Source organism: Ursus americanus, chromosome 18, assembly GCF_024610735.1.
Source record: "Ursus americanus isolate L20-20 chromosome 18, mUrsAme1.1.p, whole genome shotgun sequence".
In the NCBI taxonomy this organism is placed as follows: domain Eukaryota; kingdom Metazoa; phylum Chordata; class Mammalia; order Carnivora; family Ursidae; genus Ursus; species Ursus americanus.
In genome coordinates this window covers 5,784,887-5,798,609 of record NC_142144.1, presented here as the reverse complement: position 1 = coordinate 5,798,609, position 13,723 = coordinate 5,784,887, and the positions used below count along the sequence as shown (strand labels likewise).

The 13,723-nt window shown below is 61.5% G+C and overlaps 1 protein-coding gene across 6 annotated transcripts in view; it reads left to right on the top strand.

Annotated features, from left to right (window-relative positions):
• HMCN2 (hemicentin 2) overlaps positions 1–12,388 on the top strand; it is a 150,184-nt gene extending 137,796 nt beyond the window's left edge. For 4 of the 6 annotated variants that reach the window (XM_087869268.1, XM_087869267.1, XM_087869265.1 and 1 more), the window contains 11 exons: positions 1,364–1,513; positions 2,811–2,948; positions 3,050–3,171; positions 3,576–3,813; positions 5,704–5,766; positions 5,907–6,029; positions 7,826–7,954; positions 8,467–8,787; positions 9,400–9,519; positions 10,386–10,512; positions 11,545–12,388. In XM_087869268.1, coding sequence (XP_087725394.1) covers positions 1,364–1,513; positions 2,811–2,948; positions 3,050–3,171; positions 3,576–3,813; positions 5,704–5,766; positions 5,907–6,029; positions 7,826–7,954; positions 8,467–8,787; positions 9,400–9,519; positions 10,386–10,512; positions 11,545–11,890 — 1,877 coding nt within the window. In that variant the 3' untranslated portion in view covers positions 11,891–12,388. Of the gene's footprint in view, positions 1–1,363; positions 1,514–2,810; positions 2,949–3,049; positions 3,172–3,575; positions 3,814–5,703; positions 5,767–5,906; positions 6,030–6,769; positions 6,906–7,825; positions 7,955–8,466; positions 8,788–9,399; positions 9,520–10,385; positions 10,513–11,544 lie in introns of all 6 variants that reach the window. The other 2 variants (XM_087869269.1, XM_087869270.1) reach the window with 1 other exon arrangement.
• Positions 12,389–13,723: the final 1,335 nt, after the last annotated feature.

Genomic DNA, 13,723 nt, shown 5'->3' with positions numbered 1-13,723 from the left:
TGGCAGTAAACCCAGCCTGTATCTTCAGCGGTTTCATATTCCACTGGGACACTTTCCCAACTTACCTGCTGTTGGCTTTGTTAAATAAGCAGCAGGTTTAGGGTTTGGTTTGGTTTTGTTTTTTCCAGTTTCCCCTCTGAAAAGGACACTGTGGTGTGTGTCTTTGTGTGTTCGTCTGGGTAGGTCTCTAGGATAAGCCCAGGGGGGCATGGCTAGGTAAACTGTGTTCAGGGGTTCTGAGGCTCTCTCACCATGAACACTGTCTTCTCTTCCTCATTTCCCGCCAGCCTGGGCGGCCCCTCCAGGCCTCATGGGAGGCAAGAGGCTGCCCAGTCACCCCATGTCTGAGAAAGTTGACAGTGGCTTGTCATCCCCAGCCTCCAATTTCTTGTCGCCTTTGAAAGATGCCAGGCCACGTTGCTACCTTGTTCTCTGCACCCAACTTCTTCCTCTTCCCCTTATTAAGAGGCCAGGGGTAGGTTCACGGTCTGCTCCTCTGTCCCTCCCATAAACCCCAGAGCTGCACATTATTGGTGAGAGACATCCCAGATGGGCATCAAATCTCATCAAACCCCAGCTCTGGGCTGCAGGAAACGGCGCTGCTTCCTGGAATCCAAAATGAACGAGCCCCCTGGTTTACTCATTTAGGACCTGGCAGTTGAGTGTTTTATGTTATCTTTTCGACAGATCATGGGCAATTGGTTGTTAATTTCCCCAGAGAGCCAGCGAGCGAAGAGGCAGGCTAGCTTCTGTCTCTCGGCCCCCCCAGAATGCCATCTGTGCCGAGGAGACAGCTGGCCCATCAGCCAGAGGAAGCACTCTCTGATTAGTGCTGGAGCGCACCTGCTTGCAGACCGCCCGGCTGCTGTTGGAAATGCAGCTGCAGGGCGGCTGGAGCCAGGGCCATGGAAGGAGGGAAGGATGTTCGGGTGGCAGCATTCAGGTCCTGGCCTGGTGCCCTGGCTCAGAGGAGCATGCCAGCCCCTCCATCACGAGCTCTCGGCATTTTAGAACCCGACAGGTCTTTGGCACATCGGTGGTCCCACCTCCTCACTTTATAGATAAGCCAACTCAAGGGTGTCCTGGGGGGCCTGACCTGCCCAAATTTCCAGGAAGGTGACAGCAGAGCCAGAATTAGAAGCCAGCACCATGCCAGTGCAGGGCGCCTCTTAAAAGCCTCACCCCCACCCCCCGAGCCAAGATCCCCTGGGCAATGAGTCCATCACCCACGAGCTGTGTGCCCTTGGGCAAATCACTTCCCCTTGCTGAGCCTCAGTTACTCCTCTGCGAAGTGGGTAACAGTACCTGCTTCCTCTGAGGGCATAGAGGTGGATAACGTCACTCTTCTCTGCCCTCCTCACAGGGGAGCCCCGCGGGAGCCGGGGCAGCATGTCCGGGGTGATCAATGGCCAGGAATTTAGCAGGGCCACCCTCAACACCAGCGTGCAACAGGAGGCACGCTCTGGGGTCACCACCATCCAGAGCCGCATCAGCCATATCCCTGCGAGTGTGGGTAAGTGGGGTTCAGAGCCTCTCCTGCGCCTGTGTTCTGAGGCTGGCTGAAGGCTGGAGGAAATCTGACTGCCCCTAAGACCCGAGTCCAAGCCAAAGTGGATTTAGGTGCCGGCCACTTTCTCCCCACCCCCACTACCTCCCAAAAAGACAATAAAAATCAGACAGAGACAGTGTGAAATAATCAGGATACGTGAGTGCAGTCAGACAATGATTTTTGAGATCACTGATGGCCAAGTGAGGATTTGCCCCCGCTGTTAAGAGCTGATAGGAAAGGAAGGATTAAGGGGTATGGCCTGGAGGGGGCAGAATGGGGAAATTGAGGACAATAAAATTAGCTAGAAGCCCCAGAGCACCAAGGAATGTCCACTTTCAAACAGAGTCATACTAGTGTGCCCTAGCAGATGGAATGTTCTGGAGTGATGTTGCAGACCCTGCTGTCTCGCCCCTCGCAGGGCACCCTGAGGGTCCAGAGCAGGGAGAGGGCAGTGCCAAAGCACCTCCAGAGCTGCCCTTGACCTCAGGCCTGTGTGAACAGCGTGGGGTCAGGGAGTTCCGGCTGGGGGGCACTCCGGGCTGGCTGGCAGCAGGGAGCGAGTAGAGAGAGAGGCTGCCCAGATGCGGCTGCTTCTTCCAGCTGCCCAAGCAGGAGCCATGGAGAAGAGGCCAGGAGGGCCAGCCTCCATGCGGGGCAAACTGGGTCCTTCCACACCTCTTTTCTGAGTCAGCCACTTCACTAGAAGCTCAGCCATCCCTCACCCCAAGCGAGTGGGGTTTCCCCATCCCCGGGCTGCGGCACCCCCTGCCCAGTGAGAAGGGCTGGGCATCACGTGAAGGTCTGGGAATCCATGTCCAGAGTGATTTTTTTACCCTGTTTTCAAAGTCAATGGCCTTCCTCCCCCAGGCTCTTCTGGAAGGCGTCTGTAGGTTAGGAGACTTGGTTGATTTTCAGCTTGGTCCAGCACCCGTGTCCCAGGCTCGATGGTGACCCCATCACCCTTCCGATTTGTTGAACTGAGTTCAATACCAACCAGTTACATGCCTTTCTTTGTATACATGGATTCGGTTCCTTTTCACAACCTCTCCACAAACTGGATTATTTGCCCTCCCCCTTCCCGGGTTCTGATCCAGTAACTGGCCCAGGTGATCGCAGGGCTGAGCCTGGGCAGGGAGGGAAGGGGGGAGGGAAGGGACTGAACCCTCCTGGGGCAACAGGGAGCTACAGAGGGATCTTGAGCAGGAGAGTGGTGGCCCTCAGGACCCGGCCCTGATCCAGCCTCCACGCCCGCCCTGTGCAGGGCCTCTGATGCGGGTCCTCGTGGTCACCATCGCCCCCATCTACTGGGCCCTGGCTGGAGAGAGTGGGGACGCCTTGAACGGCCACTCTCTGACGGCTGGCAGCTTCCTGCAGAAGTCGCACGTGGAGTTTGCCACAGGTGAGCGGGGGTCTTCTCCCAGGGAGGCCGGGTGGGGCTGAGGCCTGAGCCCAGGGCCTCTCCCCCATGGTGACTCCAGGCTGGGCGGGGATGGATTGCAGGGGAGCTGCTCACGATGACCCAGGAGGCCCGGGGCCTGGATCCCGAGGGTCTCCTGCTCCTTGATGTGGTGGTCAGTGGCGGCGTCCCCGAGAGCCTGGCTGACGCAGATCTTCAAGTGCAGGTGGGGGCCGCCCCCAAGGGGCGCAGATGGGGGCAGGGGAGAGCATGGGATGTGTTGCCCCAAGCATCCCCTCCTGACACCCCAGCAGGGGCTGGGGTGTGGCCTGGCCCAGACTCAGCCCTGTGGGAGGATACCCTGGGTCCAGCCTCTCCGGTGTCTTCCCCATTTCATACATAAGAATGCCAAAGGGAAGACCCGCTCAAGGGTGCCCACCTGGCTGGAGGAGGAGGTGAAAGGCCCACCAGCCCTCCGCCTCCAGCATCCCTGGCTCCTTGAATGGGGGCCTGCAGTTCCCATCCCTTGGAAGTTGAAATCTGGGACATTATCTGTCTCCCTTTTCCCCCTCCTCCTCCTCCTCCTCTTCCTATTCCTTCCTCTTCCCCCTCCTCCTCCTCCTCCTCCAGGACTTCGAGGAGCGCTATGTACAGATGGGGCCTGGCCATCTCTTTGTGGGCTCCACACAGCACTTCCTGCAGGACAGCCTTCCCACGTTCCTGCGTTGTAACCACAGCATCCAGTACAGCGCAGCCCGGGGCCTCCAACCCCAGCTGGTGCAGCACTTGCAGGCCTCGGCTATCAGCTCGGCCTTCGACCCCGAGGCCGAGGCCCTGCACTTCCAGCTTACCACAGCCCTGCGAGCTGGTGAGGCCCCCGTCCTTTGTCTCCACTCCCCACTGCCCCAGCTAGACACCTACCAGGGGCCCCCAATGCACGTGGCTGAAAGCCAAGGGGACGCCCCCCCCTCCTGCACACACGGACCGTGGACCAGAAACTTGGGACGGGGACAGCTCAACTCCTTGTCCACTCACCTCCAGCATGTCATTGCTCCCGTCCAACCGTCCACACCCCCAGGCGGGACACAGCTCTTCAGGCCACTCTTGTTCAAACCCTCCAGAGGCTTTTCCCCGGCCCCATGGTGAAGGTCCAAGCCCACCCCCCATCAGGCTGCTCTTCAAGACTCCAGCCATAGGCCACCCTCTGCTCAAGGGCCCCTGCAGCAGAGGCCCCACCCAGGCCGCCAGGAGCCCCAGCTGGAACCCCTAGACGCCCACATGAGCACACTGTCTATATTCAACCAGGGGATGCTGAAGATACACCCGGTACCAATATTTGAGGTCCCAACTTGTTTGTAACATTGAACATGGGACAGTGGTGAGGGCACAGCTTTGGGGTCAGGCAGACCCTGGTTCAAACCCAGCCACACCATTTCCCAGCTGTAGGACCTTGGCAGCAATGCCCTGGCCCTCTCTGAGCCTCAGTGTTCCCACCTGTAAAATGGGCATAGTATCCCCGGCCTTGTAGGGTATCAGGAGTAGCACTGTTTTCACTGAAACCCTCACCTGGCCCCCAGTGATTGCTTTAGCAAACATGCTGTCCTGACAATAATTTCGGGAGTCTGGGCTCCTGTCTCCAGACCACAGTCTGCCCCGCCCCCCGCGCTTGCTGCTGCATCAGATGCTATCATTCACCCATTCTGCACAGCCCCTCCCCCACACACAGCCAGGGGCCACGTCCACTCCTCTGGATTCTCAGGAGTGCTCGTTTGCACGCATGGACAGCCTGTTTTGTACTTTTCTGTAATCTCTCCTGTGTCTGCCAGCTTTACAGTCTGGCCAGCCCACCATGAGCCCCCCACCCCACGTGGCCTGACCCACAGCCAGTGCCTCCAACAGGCCTGGGCTGGGAATGGGCTCTCAGAGGGCTCCCTTCAACCCTCTCCCCCCTCCCCCTCTTCCTCCTCCCCCCCTCCGCATACTCTCCCCTCCTCCCTCCTCCCTCCTCCTTCTCCTCCTCCTCCTCCTCCTCCCTTCTCATTGACCCCCTTTTCCTCCTCCTCCTCCTCCTTCTCCTCCCCTTCTCCTCTCCTTCTCCTCTCCTCCCCTCTCCTCCTCCTCCTTCCCTCTTCTCCTCCTCCTTCCCTCTCCTCCTCCTCCCTCCCCTTTTCCTCCTCCCTCCCCTCCTTCTCCTCTCCTCCCCTCTCCTCCTCCCTCCCCTCTTCCTCCTCCTCTCCCCTCTGCTACCCCTCCCCCCTCCCCCCACCCCGTCTCCTCCTCCTCCAGGACTTCAAGGAGCACTGCATGCAGGTGGGTCTGCCTGTCTCTTTGTGGCCTTCTGTCTCCAGACCACAGTCTGCCCCGCCCCCCGCGCTTGCTGCTGCATCAGATGCTATCATTCACCCATTCTGCACAGCCCCTCCCCCACACACAGCCAGGGGCCACGTCCACTCTTCTGGATTCTCAGTAGTGCGCGTTTGCACGCACGCACGGACAGCCTGTTTTGTTCTTTTCTGTAATGATCTCTCCTGTGTCTGCCAGCTTTACAGTCTGGCCAGCCCATCGTGAGCCCCCCCTCCATGGCCTGACCCACGGCCAGTGCCTCCAACAGGCCTGGGCTGGGAATGGGCTCCAGGGTGGGCTGGGCATCAGCCTGGCCAGGCTGGCAGGAGGGAGCTACAGCCAAGGCTGCTGTCTGTCCTTGGGCACCTTGGCCGCCATGCCCTGGCATCCTTCAACCTATCCCTTTGCCTTGCAGGAGAGAATGAAGTTGGCTGCCCAGAGGGCTTTGAGCTAGATGCCCAGGGAGAGTTTTGTGTGGGTGAGTGCCTTCCCCGCCCCCTGGCATGGACGGTTGGGGGGGGGCTCTGCCTGGGAGGGACAATGTGTCCTGGCCAGCTGGCAGGAGGGCCTGTGAGTGCAGACTGCCAGAGCTCTGTCCCCCCACCCCCCACTCCCCAGACAGGGACGAATGTTCAGAGGGTCCCAACCCCTGTTCTCACTCCTGCCACAATGCACCTGGTCGCTTCTCCTGCTCCTGTCCGGCAGGCTTTGCCCTGGCCAGGGACGACAGGAACTGCAGAGGTGAGTGGGCCCGGGGGCAGAAGCTCTCCTTGGAGTTGGGCTGGGTGTGTGCGGGGCATTCTGGAGCCAGGAACCCGGCCCAGACACACCTCAGGACACGGCCTGTTCTGGCGGCATCAGATGCCAGGCAAGGGGTGGCAACACCCTGTTTCCATTGGGAATTTCCTGCTACGTGGGCAGCAGATAGGAGAGACTCAAGTGCTGGGGCTGCTAGGGAGCCCCGGAGACATACATGTGGCCACCCCGTGCCCGTAGTGTGCACACCTGCTGAGCCCGGACATGGCCTCGGGGGCTTTCCCGCCACTCCATGGCCACTCCCAGCCGACTGGGGTTGGAAGTGAGTGGACACCCTTCTGCCCCACTTGCTGTACTTGGCCCCTTCACAAAGTGACCGTAGGACACTGTCCAGATGCTGACCGTCCCCAGCTGCATGCCTCTGCTCCCACCAGCGAGGACTGGCCCTGCCAAGTCTCCACTGCGCTTTGACCCGGGTGCCCACGGGGCATTGTCTGCAACCCTGTATCAGATGCCCCACACCCAGGCCTGTGGGTCCCTTGGGGCGGGCTCTGTGTTTCGGGGAGAGGGGCAAGATGATGGAAAGAGCTAGCAGGAGGGGTAGGGCCTTCTTGCCAGGGTCTCCTGGGCCTGGGGAGGAAGCCTGCGTCTAGATAGCCAGGGTCAGGGTGGCAAGGAGGGCCTGGGGGATGTGTGTTCACGCGGCCCCTGCCCCTGTTTGCCCCGATGTGGATGAGTGGGCCTGGGATGCCCACCTCTGCCAAGAGGGACAGCGCTGCGTGAACCTCTTTGGGTCCTACCACTGCCTCCCCGACTGCAGGCCTGGCTTCCGGGTGGCCCCCCATGGGGCCGGCTGTGAAGGTGACAGAGGCAGGATGGGGGGCTGTCCATCTGTCAGGCGTGAGCCGAGGAGGTGCCGTGTGCCACTGGGAGTCTGGGCCTCTGGGGAAAGCAGAACTCTCTTGGCAGAAGGAGCAGTGAGGCCGGGGAGAAAGCTTGAACTGACCAGGTCAGGGATGGCAAATATGCTCTGTCTGCTGCCACTTCCCCGAGGTCCCCTCCTGGATCACGGCCTGGCCTAAAAACAGCCTCCAGATCCTTCTCAACACAGCTTCTCCAGCAGCCACTAGGCATCAGCTGCACTTAGCCTTTGAGATGAAACTCAGGGGCCGCCCTGGATGGTGACCTTCGTGCCCCGGCCTTCGAGAGCCTCCTGATCACGGGTCCTCTGAGGGTGACAGGATCACCTAGTGCAGGGGCAAAGTGCAGGGGGGACTGGAACTCAGAAGAGGAGGTGACCCCAGGTCTGCGGGGTCACAGACGGCTCTCTGCCTCCTGCCTCCTTTCCGCCCTCACTTCCTTCTTTCTCACTGACTCTTAGAGCTCTTTCCCTGAACCAGGCGCCTACTGCTTTCTCATGCCTGATCCCCCTGAAGAGGTCCCGTCCTGACCCCTCTCCGCAGATAAGAAAACCAAGACTGGAAGAGGGAGAATTACTTGCTCAAGGACCCAGAGATAGGGCAGAGTTTGGTCCAAACCCGGGACTCTGCCTCCAGGGCCCACCTTTTAAGCCCCTGCTTTCTTTTCGGACCCAGAACCTTCTTACTGTCCAAAGCTGGCCTAATTGGGAGAGGTGGTTGCAAACACTGGCATTCCGGGGCGGGGGGGACACCGAAGTTGGGGGAGGGGACGGGGATGAGGCCCAGATGTGGTACACCGTGTCCGCCTGGGGCAGGGGGCGGGGCTCGGCCCCACCTCTGTCCACACCCCTGCCTCCCCAGATGTGGACGAGTGCGTGGAGCAGTCGGATGAGTGTCGCTACAACCAGATCTGTGAGAACACCCCGGGTGGCCACCGCTGCAGCTGCCCCCGGGGGTACCGGCTCCAGGGCCCCGGCCTGCCCTGCCTAGGTACGGGACACTCAGCCCCCTGGTGGAAACTCGTCGGGTCAGAACCATCTGGCGCACGGGCAGGGAGTGTTTCTGACAAGGGTGTTGTCAGCTAACACCGACGGCGCGCCGCCCGTGTGCCCCAATCCCTTGCTGCTGTCCGACACCGAACCTCACCCCCTACCCAGCAAGGTCACCTCCCCCGGGAGCCCAGGAGGAGCGGGAGGTTTAGGCAGAAGTGGGTGGGTCTCCGGGAGGCTGAGCGGGGAGCATGGGCCTCCCCAGGATGCTGAAGTACCCTGGAGCCTGGGGGGAGGCCCAGAGCTGGGACAGGTTGAGGCCTCCTTGAGCTGCAGAGGCCGGAGGTGGTCCAGGAGAGGGGAGGCTTGCGGGCAGGCCTGTATGCAGTGGGGGAGGCCGCTGGAGTCCAGGGAAGGCGGGAGACCAGGAGAAATGGCTGTAGTCCGGTGGAGTGGCCGTGGCGAGCCCTCTGAGCCTTGCTTGGCGCCCGGCCTGGCCTCGTTCCTCTCCAGATATCAACGAGTGCCTGCAGCTACCCAGGACCTGCACCTTCCAGTGCCAAAACGTCCAGGGCGGCTACCGTTGCCTGTGCCCCCCGGGCCAGACCCTCCTCCGTGACGGCAAGACCTGCACCCCACTAGAGCAGAGGGAACAAAATGGGACCACTGTCAGCCACCGGGGTCCCTTGGTGCCTTTGCTGCGGCCCCGGACCCCCCTCCCCAGGGGCTCCTACCATGCCTGGGTCTCCCTCCGGACAGGCTCCGGGGCCCCGAGCAGTCTGGGCCGGGCCTGGTGCCCCGCCGGCTTCATCCGGCAGAATGGTGTCTGCACAGGTAAGGCCGAGCCCCGGCCATCCCACTGGGGACACTCCCACTACGTTATATCACGCTCCTAGGCTGGGCGTGTGGGCACCACACCCCATGTTCAGAACCCCAGGGCTCACTGCAAGCAGGGGGGCAGGGCGGGCGGATAGTTATGTCCTGTCCCATGCCATCTGGAAGCCCTAGTACGGATGGGCAGCAGGCTTCCCAGGGGGGACGGAAGATTTCCCCAACCATTTGACCTCTGGACACTTGACCCACTTTTGAGAAACACTCTTTTTGGTGCGCAGAGGTGAGGCAGTCAGGCAGGGAGGTTCGCAGGAGGGAAGGAGACTGTTGCAGGTCGACAGGAGAGGGTGAACAGGGACTGCTGGGGGTGGGGGAGCAGGGACAGCCCCCAGGCCCCCGAGGGAGGCTGGCCGGGGCTGGGCTGCAGAGGCAAAGGGGAGATAGGGGGGAGGGCAGACCGGCTTCAGGGTTCCTGTGGGGGCAGAGGGGTCTGTGCTGGAAGCAGTGTCTTCCCGCTCACCGCTGCCTCGGGGAGCGGGGTGGGCGGGCGGAGAGCCGGGGCGCCAGTAACTCATTGTGTCTCTGCCCCCACCCCCACCCCTGGGCCTGGGCCAGACCTGGATGAGTGCCGGGTGAGAAGCCTGTGCCAGCACGCCTGTCGAAACACCGAGGGCAGCTACCAGTGCCTCTGCCCGGCGGGGTACCGCCTCCTCCCCAGCGGGAAAAACTGCCAGGGTGAGCTGTGGCCCTCCCGGGTCTGGGCGGGCCAGGTCGGGGCTTCATGGGAAGGGCTGGCTCCCTCCAGCCGCTTCTCAACCATCTCACGTGAGGGTGGGGCAGGGAGAGGAGCTCAGAGCACCCCAGAGGCCCACGGCCAGGCGGGAAGCCACACTCCAAGCAGGAACTACAAGGTTGCGCGGGCAGGCTCCGAAAGCAGCCCTGGAGGTGGATCGCAGCTCTGCTGTGTGTCCCCGGGGAGCTCACCTCACCTGTCTGAGCCTCAGTCTCCTGGTGAAATGGAGCTAACAGTCCTCCCAGCAATAGCTGGATGAGACCTGGGGAGGGCGGGCAGGGAGACAGCATTCCAGGGAGGTAGCAGCCGCTAGTCAGAGCAGGGGAGCCCCCTAACTCCCAAGCCAAGGCGCTCTCCTGAATGTGCTCCGGGTGGGAGCTGGGGCCAGCCATGCTGTGGGAATCGGCCTGCCTTGCCTGTCTCCATCCCTCACTCTGCGGGAGGATCTGTGAATGTCCTCTGAGAAGGGCTTCCACAGGGGCAGACAAGGGTCATGAGCGGTCGGCACTCTGGGTCGAGCGCAGCCCCCATCTCTTCGAGATCCTGCAGCCCAGCTCCAGGCTCAAGAGGTCCCTAGGGGGCCCACCTGGGGAGATGGGGGAGGTGCTCAGGGCCTGCCAGCTGGGCTGGCCTAGATCAAGGTGGCCGGGTTCGAAGGTCAGAGGGGCTGCCCTCCTCACTCGTCCTCTGGAGGCATTTCTCTCCTGCTTTGCCCCTGCCCCCACGCCTTCTGCGGTTCCCGCCCCGGGCCCTTCCACTTCGCACCATCTTCTCGCTCCCCGTCTCTTTGCCAACTTCCCCCACCCAGACATCAACGAGTGTGAGGAGGACGGCATCGCGTGTGGCCCCAGCCAGATGTGCTTTAACACCCGTGGCAGCTACCAGTGTGTGGACACGCCGTGTCCGGCCACCTACCGGCAAGGCTCCAGCCCCGGGTAAGAGCTGAACTGGCTGGGGCTGCACGGGGCGCGTGGTCTGCCAGGAGCCAGGTGCTTACGTTCTGGCTCCTGGACGGCTGGACCCTTCCTCCTGAAAGGCCATGTCTCCGGCAGGGGCCCAGCTGCGGGGGGGGGGGGGGTCCCATGGGGTCAACCCTGCCAGAGTTCCCGAGCGGGGCATCTGTGCCCACAGGGCAGGGTGCCCTCATGGAGAGCCCCTTCCTGCAGCCGCTCGGGGCGCAAGCTCCTGTAGACACTCGTGTTTAGTGCAGTGAGGCTGCGGCCGGGGCATGAGGCCCCGGGGGCAGGGAGAAGCCAGAAGCTGGAGAGAATTGGAGCTGCACACGTGAGACCCATGACTACACACAGAAAACCCTAGACACAGGAACACACACACAGACTCATAAACGCCACCCAGAAACCCCCCAAAACCCGAGGACTCCGACACACACTGGCACACAAACACAAAACCCATCTCCTTCACGCCGCTCAGTGTGGCTGCAGACACTCGTCAAGATGCTGCTCACACGTGGGGACCTTGGCGGCACAAGCGGTAGCAGCAGCAATTAGGGACGGTTAGGGACGGTGACTTGCCCTGGACTCTACCAACTGGGAAGCCTAGGCGGGGGGTGGGGAGGGGGCATGGAGGCCCTTGAAAGGCTAAGCACGGGTCTGAGTCTGCCTCCCTCGTTGCAAACCCAGAGCAGGAGACTCAGCTCTGGGCTTCCCTGCGGACCTGGGGGGCTCTCAATTGTACTGTCCACCGGACTGCCCCGGGTTGTGGGCTGGGAAAGGCCGATGGGATTATGGGACCCGCCCCCATGGGAAGGGAGCACGTCTCTAGCTTCTTTGGATCTCAGTCTGCTGATCTCTAAAGTGGGCTAACAGCAGTGCTTGTGGAGAAGGCACTGGGGGCGAGGGGACCGGCAGCGCCAGGGAGTACTGCGGGGCTTGGGGCTGAGGGCCGGTTTGCATCGCCGGAGGGCGCTCTGCCCGCCACCCGAGTCGGTGCGTGTGTCCCGCCCGCAGGACGTGTTTCCGGCGCTGCTCGCAGGACTGCAGCGCGGGCGGCCCGTCCACGCTGCAGTACAAGCTGCTGCCGCTGCCTCTCGGCGTGCGCGCCCACCACGACGTGGCCCGCGTCGCCGCCTTCTCGGAGGCCGGCGTCCCCGCCAACCGCACGGAGCTCAGCGTGCTCGAGCCCGACCCGCGCAGCCCGTTCGCACTGCGCCCGCTGCGCGCCGGCCACGGCGCCGTCTACACCCGCCGCGCGCTCACCCGCGCCGGCCTCTACCGGCTGACCGTGCGCGCCGCCGCGCCGCGCCACCAGAGTGTCTTCGTCCTGCTCATCGCTGTGTCCCCTTATCCCTACTGACGGGCGTGGTCACTGGCAGCAGCTTTTGGGTCAGTGACCCCGGGGGATGGGGGACAGGGAGGAGCGGGCCCAGCCCCCACCTCCCGGGTCCCTTGCCCCCGCCATCAACTGTGGCAAGCGACGTCATCTCCCACCCCTGTGCGTCATGGAGCCCTTCAGCAAACAGGACCTTGTGTGCAACCTTGACTCCGGGACAGCGAGGACGGGAGCTCCCCCCAGCCCCCGTGGAGGTGGAGCTCGGCAGGCAAGAGTGTGAGGCTGCCCTTAGGTGGGGAAGCCAGCGGGCAGGGCTAGAGGGAAGCCTGCTTGTCTGACTGGCTCCTCCAAGGCTTGTCCCAAGACCCAGGGAGACCTGGCTGGGACACTGCACACCAGGAGGCCCGAGGGGAGGGACAGACCCTGGGAGGACAGCAGCAGCTATCCTCCGCCCACGGCTGGCCCTATCATCCTGAACCCCACGTGTGTATGTATAATATAAAAATGGTCTTTTTTAACCCACTCGATTTCTTCGCCCAGTTATTTTGCTTTGGTAAGGAGGGACTTTGGCTGGGGGTGGGGGGAGGCCACCACCCTTCTGGTCCAGCAGCCCTGGGCCTCAAGCAGGAAGGTGCTCTCTGCTGGACATCCTGCAAGAGGGTGGGGGAGGCTGGAGCTGTGGTGGGTTGGGGGAAGGAAGAGGGAGTTGTGATCAGAAAGGTAAGGGTGTTGGGTCAGATCCTTGGGGCCATTGCGGGGACTTTGGCTTTGACGGAATGAGCTGGGAAGGGACAGGATTAGAACATCTATGTATGTATTGGCGTGTGTCCAGTGTGCTGGGATAGGGTCTGAGTCTCCAGGGACTCGGCAGAAGCCCAGTGCCCTGCTTGTCTTCCCACCCCCCTGACCCCACCCTGGGCTGGCTGCAGCCCTTGGCTCAGCGACCACCCTGTTGCCGGCTGCCCCCGGTCACCACCTCTGGCAGAGAGAGACTCTTTTGCACGTGGTTTTGAAGAGGAGAGACCATTTGTTCCTCCTCGTTCCCCTTGCTCAGTGTGACACTGTCACCTCCCCCTCTATATCCTCATGCTCTCATCTGGGCAAGGAGGAAAGCTGTCTGAGTTATTTCTCCTTAAGGGGTGGATGCCAACCAGACTGTAAACGGAGACTTCCAGCAATGCTAGATTAAACATCGCCGGATTAAATTGCTGTGTCCGTTTGACACATGGAGAAAATGAGGCTCGGAGAGGGGACAGCCCCTTGCTGGATAGGTGACTGGTTCATGGTTAGACTGGGACTCCTGACTTCCACCTGACAGCCCCTCTGGAATCTTCCCAGGGCGCTTCCACGTTCAAAGCTGTTTTCTGGTTTTGGTTTTGTTTCAAACCAAGGGTCTGCACACACACACTTTTACCGTAAAGGGCCACATAGGGAGTGCTTTCGGCTTTGCTGGACGGTCTCTGTTGAAACCACTCCCCTCCCCGATGCAGCGCTCAGCGCTCGGTGCTCGGGAGCCACCGGCAGCACACGAATGTGTGAGCGTCGCTGTGTTCCGGTAAAACTACTGGTGGACGCTTAGGTTTGAAGTTCGTACAATTTTCACATGTCACAAAATACTCTTCCTTTGATTTTTTTTCCAACCATTTACAAATGCAAACACCATTCTCAGCTTGCAGGTCTTACAAAAACTGGCGGGGCTACCGTTTGCCAGCCCTGATTTAAGTAAGCCACAGAAGTCACTAATGGTGGGTTTCAGGCTGGGTGGAGGAGAAATTCGAGGGGGCGGGGTCCTCCAACCCCCCCATACCCATTTGTCCAGCACCCGCCCATGAAGACCTTCCTTGGGCTAAATGCCCC